The sequence below is a fragment of the Diadema setosum genome, chromosome 14 (assembly GCF_964275005.1).
Source record: "Diadema setosum chromosome 14, eeDiaSeto1, whole genome shotgun sequence".
Classification (NCBI taxonomy): Eukaryota; Metazoa; Echinodermata; class Echinoidea; order Diadematoida; family Diadematidae; genus Diadema; species Diadema setosum.
In genome coordinates, this window is record NC_092698.1 from 25,469,792 (window position 1) to 25,480,146 (window position 10,355).

A 10,355-nucleotide genomic window follows, 5' to 3' on the forward strand; every position below is an offset into this window, starting at 1 on the left:
CTTTGCCATCCAATGGTAACCACCATGGCAACAATACTCAACAGCCAATCACAATCAAGAATTCCATGGAAGTTACCATTGTATGGTAAAGTTGCCATTATTGCAACTTTTATGCAACACGCCCCTTCTATGGAAGAACAAGATCAGTGATGGAAAAGAGCTGCATGCTTGGTGGAGGTCTGCACTCTCAGAGTGCTTGTCTAGTTAAATTTGTTATTGAATTGCAGTGTAATGTGTTCATATCCATTCAATTTCCAGGTTGAGTAATGAACTTGTATGAATTTTTGAATGATTTGGAAATAATTTGTGCACAAGCCTCAATGATGGAGCATATCACTTTCAGCACTTCAACTGATCCACAACTGAGATCTGAAGTGGGGCCAAAAAGTTCCACCCCCCCCCCCCCCCATGGTTTTAAGTTCCTCAAAAAACCAGGTGGGTGTAGGGTTAAAGTTCTTGAACAGTCAATAATATGCAAGCAATGAAGTGATGTTGCTATACCCCCACAACTTGCCATATAATTCAAACTTTGAATTTTCAGTTATTCATTCAAAGGCAAACATGCATCAGTCTAAAATCCTGATAGATTGACTTGATCATTGAAGTTATTTAACCAGGAATAACATCACTTCAATAACAGAAAATTGAATCTTATCATTTCTTTGGACATGATCAATAGACAATTGTAAGGTTATGACAACATCAGCTCACTCATTTGCATATTCATGTCAAATACATGTATGAAAATGTATAAAAACTGTTCTGCAAAAATTAGCAAAACTTCACAATTTCATAACTTCCCTATTTCACTATTCATCCAATTGTGATAAAAAAATTTTCACTGTCGTCCTCCCAAGTTTTTACTCTTATCATATTATACAGGCTGATTTTACTGAGCATGTGAATCATTTGCAAAGGATGTAAATGTCAAAAAATGGCAAAGTCCAACATTATAGAATTTTCGCTTTCTTTTTTTACTTGTTGCGACAATGGCGCTGAAAATAATTCTCGTCACGAGTAACACACAGCTAAACATTTGTAAATAGAAGCACTCTGAGAGCGCAGACCTCCATCAAGCAGCTGCTTTCCACCATGATCTTGCTCTTCCATAGAGATCAGTGATTTCCAGCCACTGAAAAAGCACCCAATTTCACAATATAGAAGCATTAACATCTTAAACCCTCAGATGCACGGCGCGCCTCGCCCTAGCAGAGATTAGAGCACGCACTTAAGTGCCTGCGTGCAAACCTCACACATACGTGCAGCCCTAACTCCAAAGTTCATTGACCCTTCCTGCCAAAATATCAAAAATTCTTTACAAATTCCCCCAAATTTCTTGGATCACTACAAAAGGTTAATTGTTTATTACTTGTGTCGTCCTCAACCTTTCCTGCAAGTTAATCTGTTAATCCCAATCCCAATCTGTTAACTACTTTTTGAGTTATTTTGCGCATGGACAAACTAACTACGTAACAAACAAACCAATGGTGATGACATCATAACCTCTTCCCTAAGCGGAGGTAATAATGCCTCAAAAGGTATGCAAATGATTTGCAGATATGTTGTAATTGATCAGAAAAAACTTCACAGATTTTGCTATTAACATACACGAGATATTCTACAAACTGAGGAGTTCCATATGAAAGTTCACAAAGATTTCCCGAGCATTATGCACGTCTTGTGAAGGTACCCATATGTACACATATGACGAGGCTTTTACACCCTTTTTCACAGCAAATTATGAGCAGATCACGAACAAATGTGCAAGTCCACAAGAAATTGTCTAAGTTTTGTTGTTTTATTTTAAATCAAAAACTAAAAATGACACCAAAAAATATTTCACAACACCTTCAATCCCCTGCTTAGGTTTTGCAATCATTTGCAAACTATTAAAAATGTGAATGTTAAACTTTGCTAGTTTTTCATCTACATCCTTTGCTAGGTTTACAAGCTCTGATAACCTGGAATGGAATTCCTGCTTAATAGCAAATGTTATAAAACAGTGTAACAAGGCACCAATACAGTGTATGTGATATGTGTTAGACTTACCATTATTGTGTAGGACTTAAAGATTTGAATAGAAATAATATTGTAATTAAGGATACTTGTAGAAAATTCTCATACAATTAGGAATCTAAGAAGCAAGCATTTTGTATTTTGTTTGTTTACAACTTTGCTTAGTCTCTGGCATCAGAGCACTGTTAAGCTTTGAGGGAAGAAATGGAAATGAAAATTAAAGTAAAAATATATTGCAGTACATTATTGGAAGCTTTACAGAGCAGCACACTGTTGCTTTGTGAAAGAATACATGCTGCAGTTTTTGCAGAACTCTCCTCCGCACAAATTTTAAATCTTCTCATTTGTTAATTTCATTTCTAGGGTATCGGCTTGATGGATTCCAGCTTCACGCAACATCACCAACAAGCAGCATCAGTCCAAAGTTTGATGTAAATCCAGGGGCATAATGGTCGCACCTTCAAGTATCTGGTAGTTTAACAGATGCATCAGTTATCACAGAATGCATATTAGTGTGCCACATGATTTAGGGCAGTACAGATCATTATAACATCAGAGTTAAAAAATCTATAACTGTAGCTTAAAGGACAAGTTCACCTTCATGGACATGTGGGTTGAGTGAATGCAGCAAAATAAAATAAGTAGAACATATCAGTGAGAATTGGAGGAAAATCGCACAATCCGTTCAAAAGTTATGAATTTTGAAGTTTCTGCTCAGCCACAGCTGGATGAAAAAATGTGATTGTGATGTCATATGTGTACAACGATAAAAAGAAAGAATAAAGAAAATTCAACATATTCCTATTTTTCTTGCATAACACAAGAACACTCAACTTCTCTTTTTCAGAAGATAGGGGGAATGATATTACCCTTAACATACTTTAGTAACAGGTCGAAGAAATGCGCACTTTATTCAAAAAGTCAAGTTTTGTGAAATTCTTTTTTTTATTTTCCTTCAATCGTTGTATGCAAGTGACATCATAGCAGTCTTCACATCCAGCAGTGACTGCGCAGATACTTTGAAAATTTCATAACTTTTAAACGGATAGTCTGATTTTCCTCAAACTTTGTGTTCTACTAATATTGCTGCATTCTCTCAATCCTTATGTACATGAAGGTGGACTTGTCCTTAATATTTGCCTCATCACAGAATGATACAAAGTGTGATTTATAAATCCAAGGAGGTTAGAAAGAATGGATCACAACCATCTTATATCCTTTGCCAGATGTTCGATGCTGCCACTCAAAAATATTTGAAGCATATGCCAAACTGGGTCTGCCGCGCAGATAGGAATACGATGGACTCGTGTCTCATTGTATCACCAGTCACTCTCTGGGAAAGATGTGTACATCTATGTGATGGTAATTACTTTTTGCTATCCCTTCTTATTAAAGAAAGGTGATATAACTATGATGGTTAAGACACAGGGATGCCCAAATAGAAATTCAAAAAAAAAAAAAAAGGAATAAAGATGAAAATTACCAGACTGCACAAGAGTCATCGAAACCAGACATAAAACTTTTTGTTAACATGAAACAGTGATTTCTAACACCATACCCTAAATTCTAACTGTACTTGGTCTTGTTTTATGAAGAGTTAGAATTGATTACAAAATTTACTTCTATTATAAGTCTGTAGCAGCAATTTAAAATCAAAATATCTTTTGATTAAACAGGGTCCTAGACTGTTTTGACCCATGGAGAATCAAAGGTAGATGTACAAGACACCGTTTTTGTTAGTATCCATAATGCGTTGCCATGACAACGGCAAATTTTCATTAAAAAATTATTGATTGAATTACTCTCATTTTTTGAGCAATTAACCCCAAATGTAGCATGTGTAACTCCCATCAAAAGAAGATGTGCAAGACACTTTCTTCATTGTTATAGATCGCCTAGTGCATTGCCATGACAACAGCAAATTAAAGAAAAAAATACAGAATGTTGTGGATGGAGCTACTCTTTCATTTTTTGAGTAATTGACCCCAAATTTGGCATGTGTGACCACTTTCAAAAGAAGATGTGCAAATGCTTTTTGTTAGTGTTGCATAATGCATTGCCATGGCAACAGCAAATTTTGATAAAATCTTATACATTGTGGTTGATCAAACTACTCTATCAGTTTTACAGCAATTCAGTTGAAATTTGGGATATAAGATGCCATCAATGTAAGGTGTAGTTGTGCAAGATGACATTTATGTATGTGTGAACAGATATGTTGCCATGGCAACAGCAGTTTTTGTATCAATCATACACAAAAAAAGGAGTGGATTGACCTAACTCCCTGTGTTTTTTGAGTACTTGACTTGAATTTTGGCACATATGTGACGACTACTGTGTGTAGAAGTGCAGAACAGTTTTATAAAATTTGTACAATTATTATTCAGAGAGCCTTACTGTTATTCATTGAAGCTATTCAAAAGTTAATATGAAAAAATTATTTTCAATGAAATTGTGTATTTCTTTTATTTATCCTAAGTTTGTATCATCTGAGCAATTCATATCCAAGATGCCATAATGATTGTAGTGTTTTTGAAATGATGAGTTCTGCCTGTAAATGTACATGTATTGCCTAGATTTAACAACTGTCAGTATTCTTCTTTTCTGATAAAAACATTTTCCTTTTTCTTGTATGAATTCCCATGTGTATTACAAATGCCACATATCAAGTACCAAACTGTAACACCCCCCCCCCCAAAAAAAAATGGAAATAAAGAAATGTATTTCAACAATAAACACAAATCTTACTATATCATTTATAATTATTTGGTATCTGTCGACAGATGTACTGAGATATGTTTTATGGAGTAAAGAGGAAATAGAATGAAAGACATAAAATTGAGTTGATGAGTGACTTGTCTTACTTCTGTCAGCTATATCATGGAGAGTGAAAGCCTAAACATGTTTGAAATCCATCATATGAGACAAATTCATCACATTTAGTTACTTGATACTTGATACTTGATACTGTAATCCCTCTCGCAGCTCCAAGAAGCTATACTGGGATGAAACTACACATGTGTGCCATTGGGAGGTGCCATGGTGATGATCTCTATTCACAATAAAAGTGTGCACTGTGCGAGTAAAATCTGAATGCATCCTCCTTTTAAAGGATGAGTGATCCAGAAGAAGGCTGCAAGGTTGTAATACATGGGAGAGCAGCTTCTCTGAATGTTGTTATGGTGGTGGCATGTACAACTTGACTAGGCAGGCGGTTCCAGATCCAAATTGTCCTTGGAAAGAATGAGTACTTGAATGCATCAATAGTTGTCTTGTTGACAATAGTTGACAATAGTTGACAATAAGGCTAGGATTTACATGTACATACTAATATTGTCAATTTCAACAAACCATGACATATGCATAATAAAAAAAAAAAAAACATAAACATGATTAGGTCCTACAATATGCACTCCAGCATCTGTCCAAAGGCCTATATAATTTTGCTGAAATTACAGCAAAATTTGGTCTCCATGGAAAGACCTGCACATACATCATGTTTCCTGAGCATTTGTAATGGTCCAAGAGATTTGCTGTAATTACAGCAAAACTTGTTCTGCTGATGTACCCTCCTAGATGCACTCACCAAGTTTTGCTGAAATTGCAGCAAAACTGTTGATGCAAGTGGATTGTTGAGAATTGTGGAAAATCAAGGGGATTGTCATGTTTTACTGTGTAATTTCAGCACTTTTCTTGAATGAGGATTGTCGTATTTTGCTGTGTAATTTCAGCACTTTTCACCTCTTGGACTAACCTGTAGCCATGTGGAGGATTTGTGTGGTTTTTAAGGGGATTTTGGGAAAACTTGACAATGCTTGAATTTGTCATTTCCAACCACACTCTGTTCACAGAACATGACTAAGAGAAATGCTGATGTGCATATATATCGCGCTTGAGCTGATCTGTTGATTTTCGTTTCGTCATGTTACATGTCTTCAATCCATCCCTTTGCAGAAGAATGGCGTCAGCGGAGAGTGCGAGACTTACCAGAAACTCCACGACCTCATGGTCCAGAAGGACCCATTCTACAAGCCGGTGTCGCAGAGCCCCTCGGGGGACAACCAGTCAACGGCCGGCTAGTCGGAGGATCTAGGGAAAAAAAACCAGCCATCAAAAATGAGAGCCAGGCAGTTTTCTTCAATGACTGCACACGGCGGCGACAGTGGGCGTGGGCGGGAAAGAGAGGAGGGGATTGAGAGATACTATAGAGAACTCTTTTTAAAATTTCCTTCAGTCTTCCCTCGAATGCAAAACGACCAAAGCGAGTGGTGCACACCGGAGTGCAGACGCTGTGATCTTGTGAATTGTGGTGTTGGCTATTGCTCATCACTAGATATATTTTCATTTCTCACCACTCCTCCTGTGTCAGTTTGTGAGAGGCAGAATGACATCACAAGGGAGATTAAAAAATCAACAATATTTTTAGCAAGATTAAGAGTTGCGGCAGCTAGGCTTTTGCTTGATAATTAAAGGTTGGAGAGTATGGCTCTGGCAACATTCCTTGATGGTTTTTTTTTTAGGGGGGGGGTTGCTTTTGCTTTCTTTTTGGCTTTTGGCGATTTAGTGTTTTTTGTCACGAAGACTTTTAGGCCTCTGTGCTGTTGTTGTTAACAACAGATCATGGTGAGATGGCATACACAGAACATTATATTAGTCAAGTAATTGAGAATTCTGTGAAAATCCAAATGAATGTTTTAGAAAAGCCCCTTGAAATTCCAGTCTGTGCTTTATATCTGCATTAAAACGACTGTCTTTGAGACACTAATCAAAGATGGTCTGCAGTTTCAAGCAATCTTTGAAATATTTTAGAGTTCATATATGCTATTTTCTAAACATTCTTAGGGTCTACTTCACTATACCTCTCTCTTATTCCATGATGAGAACTACATGGCATTTATGTGTTGTTTGAATGGCATTTGTTGTTTTCGTTATTTTGATACTTCAGTGTTATTGGCATGGAATGCCCATCAAATTTCATTTCTTATCATATTTGCAGATTTTTTTTTTTTTTTTTAAATCAGGTTTACCTTGAAAGGCCACATTCACTTGGAAATGATTCTTTAATCTCATCTTCCACTTGATTTGAGCTTGGATAATGATATTTATATAATATTGGATGTCAATGAATGGAATACCAGGGAATATTGCAGGAGTTAGGGGTCATTATGCACGAATTAAAGCTAAGTGCAATATTGGCTCTAACGAGTGCAATATACCCTGGCATTCCATGAATTAGACCATCCAATCATTATTCATTATTATCAATAATCATTAACTAGAGATGGCATAAACTGTAAAAAAAAGTACCATACTTCTACTAGACTTCGAAGTCAACTCTGCAAAATGAAGTGCTCACATTGGCGTATGTAGCAAGATGTTTGCATGGTTGTGAATTGTAACAGGAGTTTGTGCACCTGGCAAGTGCTCGTGCGACAGACAAGACAAAACTACGGTGTAGTATTGCACAGCCACTAATAACGGTAGCATGTGGGGAATAAAAACATTGGCTAATGCATTTCGTTCAATATTTTCTCATATTGCACAGTGAAAATCAAGCGGACAAGCTTTTTGAATGCACCACTTAAACGTCCTGTGTAATTCATAATTCCAAAGCACCCTGCAACTCAGTACTGTGCCCTTATCAGTGCTGATATAGATTGTGAAGAAATGTACATGATTTTTCAACATACCATGATATTCGTACAAAGTGTTTTTGTTTTTTTTTTTCTCTCTCTCTCTCTTCTATATCTTTACAAGGAGGAGCCTAAGGTAACACAAGCATTTGTGATGACATTCCACTTTTAGCAAATAGCAGATTATTTGCCCAGATGTTACAGCCGTATAGGTTTACACCCCATTTGTTTACCCTGGCGTAAAATCCAGTATTTGCTTAGACTGCGCCCGTCGGTATTAGTAGTCTTTGAAGATTTTTTTTTTCCCCATTGCTAAAAGGGGTTGGGGTTGATTTAGAATGAAAATCTTCATTCGTTTTTTCCTCCATAATTTCAACATCTAATAAAAGACCACAATTAATAGATTTTTTGGATTAAAAAAAAAAAAGGCAAAGAGAAGGTAGGCACTGTTGGAGGACAGAGAAGCAGGAAGTGGAAATGATGAAAGAGAAGATTTACTCCGTGGAAAGAGAGGCAAAGAAAATAAGATATGCGTGTGTGTGTCTGTGTCTGTGTCTGTGTGTGTCTGTGTGTGTGTTCGTGTATGTGTGGATGAGTCCATGTGAAGGTGTGTGCTGAGTTTGTGAGTCTCCAGATTCCCCCCAAACAAAAGAAAAATTGATAATTTGAAATTTGCATAACTTTGTAAATACAACGTACAGTTGGATATGTGAAACGTCTGTTCAATGTACACATCAGCTGAGTTGTACATTGATGGCTGATTACTATTCAGCGCTTGTATAAACTGTATTGTACATGTAGAATGATCTGTACATACTTTTGTATACTTCATATTGTGATATATGTTTTATCACTTGTACATTGCCTGAGAAACTTGGTAAATTAAATCTATGAATGAATCATCTATGAATGCAATTCAAATTCTGTGTCGTGTCTTTCGTTGTGTGATTGTGATAATGAACGGGAATGAGAGCAGAGTGATTCTAAAGAAAGCACTTTCAATTAAAAAAGAAGATTGATTTACACTGTATTGATATATACATGTACCACTCAATGAGAATGAGAGTGTACGAGAGTTGGAATTATATCTCCACTTTCACCCTAGTGCTTCCATGCTTTCAAAACAAAAAACAAGTGGCCAACTCTCAACAAACTGACAAGACAATGCTTTCTACTCCAGTGACTCCGTGTGTGTTTGGTATGACAGATATTCACAAAGCATTCTTATACGATTTAGACCCCCAAGATCATTATGTCGGGACATATTCTATTCTTGTTTTCTTGTTATGAATTATGTGTTGCATTTCTTACCATTGAAATGACAATGAATGGTACCAATGATACTGAAAATGATGATGATGATGATAATAATAATAATGATAGTAATAAAAGTAGATGCACTGTTGAATCAAATCTGTATTATTTTCTGGCAATTAATCAAATCAACATACTGTTTATATTCAAGGAAAACCAGCTTCATAATGGCACATTTATTGCCACAGGGAACAGAAAATATATCAAAGAAAGCATTCAACAAGTATACTTTTATTATTACAGCTAGAGGATGAGAGTATAGTTTTTATATCATTCTGTGAAGTGTGTCCAGGAACTTAGTGCAGAGCACCGCCACATGACTTGTAGGATGGAAATATACTCTGAATGTCTTTCATGCATAGTTGGAGGAGACTCGCCCGAAGTTCACTGTTGAGAGAATATTTGCGCCATTTATGAACGAGACAAATGAGGAATTCTAGAATTCAAAGTAGTTTCGTGACTCTGCAGATTCTAGATAGTATTTGATTCATTTTGTGTCTCGAGAGACATTCAAATTTTCATAGATTTCATTATGTGTTTTCTTTTTCAACGAACAGATCAAGATTGCATGGCGGCAAAGAGTGTCTGTGCATATGATTAACCCGTTGAGGATGGAGTGATTTTGCTACAACACCCATTTCCCATAGACACCTGCCCGAGTATACTTGGGACTCATCCTCAACGGGTTAAAGGGATAATATAGTTGTCTAATAACAAGTGGGTCCCACCTTTTATTATGACCTCTTTGTTTCTTAATATCTCAGCCATTATTTCTTTTTCTTTTAAAAATTGATTTTCATCAAATAAACTTTGAATTCCTCTAAGAATTGTATGCTCTTTCATATTTTGTAACTGGCTTATTCAATGAATATTGGTTTCGAAATGGCTAAGATATCCAAAACAAAGTGGTCCTTATAAAAGGTGGGTCCCACCTTTTATTAGGACCATCCAATAAACTTTGAATTAATCTTAGAATTGTATGTTATTTCATATTTCATAAGTAGTTTCTTATATTCTCACAAAAGAACAAAAAAATCTGAAGGCCGATCTCAACCAAAATTATATCATCCCTTTGATGCAATGATAAGAATCGTAGTATAATTGTATGGTCATCTGCCTTGCAAGTTGGTAATGAGTATGAAACTTTAATGGCAACTTGCTCCAGTTATCAGAAATAGAAAGTGGTTTTTGTTGTTGATGTTGTTGTTGTTCTGCTCTTGTTCTTGTTTTGGAGTTTGGTGGATTTCACTTATCCGGGAGTAGGTTTATAAATGCACCAGCTAGGGCTGTATATTCAGGGGAGCCAGCATTCTGCTTGAATCGTAGGAGGGTGGAGTTTCCTTGATCAAGGGATGTCATTTGAGAGGATCTTTGCGGTGTTCTGCTCATATT

At 36.3% G+C, this 10,355-nt stretch overlaps 1 protein-coding gene across 1 annotated transcript in view; it reads left to right on the top strand.

Annotated features, from left to right (window-relative positions):
- The window catches only part of LOC140238243 (leucine-rich repeat-containing protein 71-like), a 118,054-nt gene extending 109,415 nt beyond the window's left edge, over positions 1–8,639 (top strand). Inside the window, exon 15 of the mRNA XM_072318179.1 lies at positions 5,971–8,639. Within this exon, the coding sequence (XP_072174280.1) occupies positions 5,971–6,096 (126 nt within the window). The 3' untranslated portion in view covers positions 6,097–8,639. The remainder of the gene's footprint in view (positions 1–5,970) is intronic.
- Positions 8,640–10,355: the final 1,716 nt, after the last annotated feature.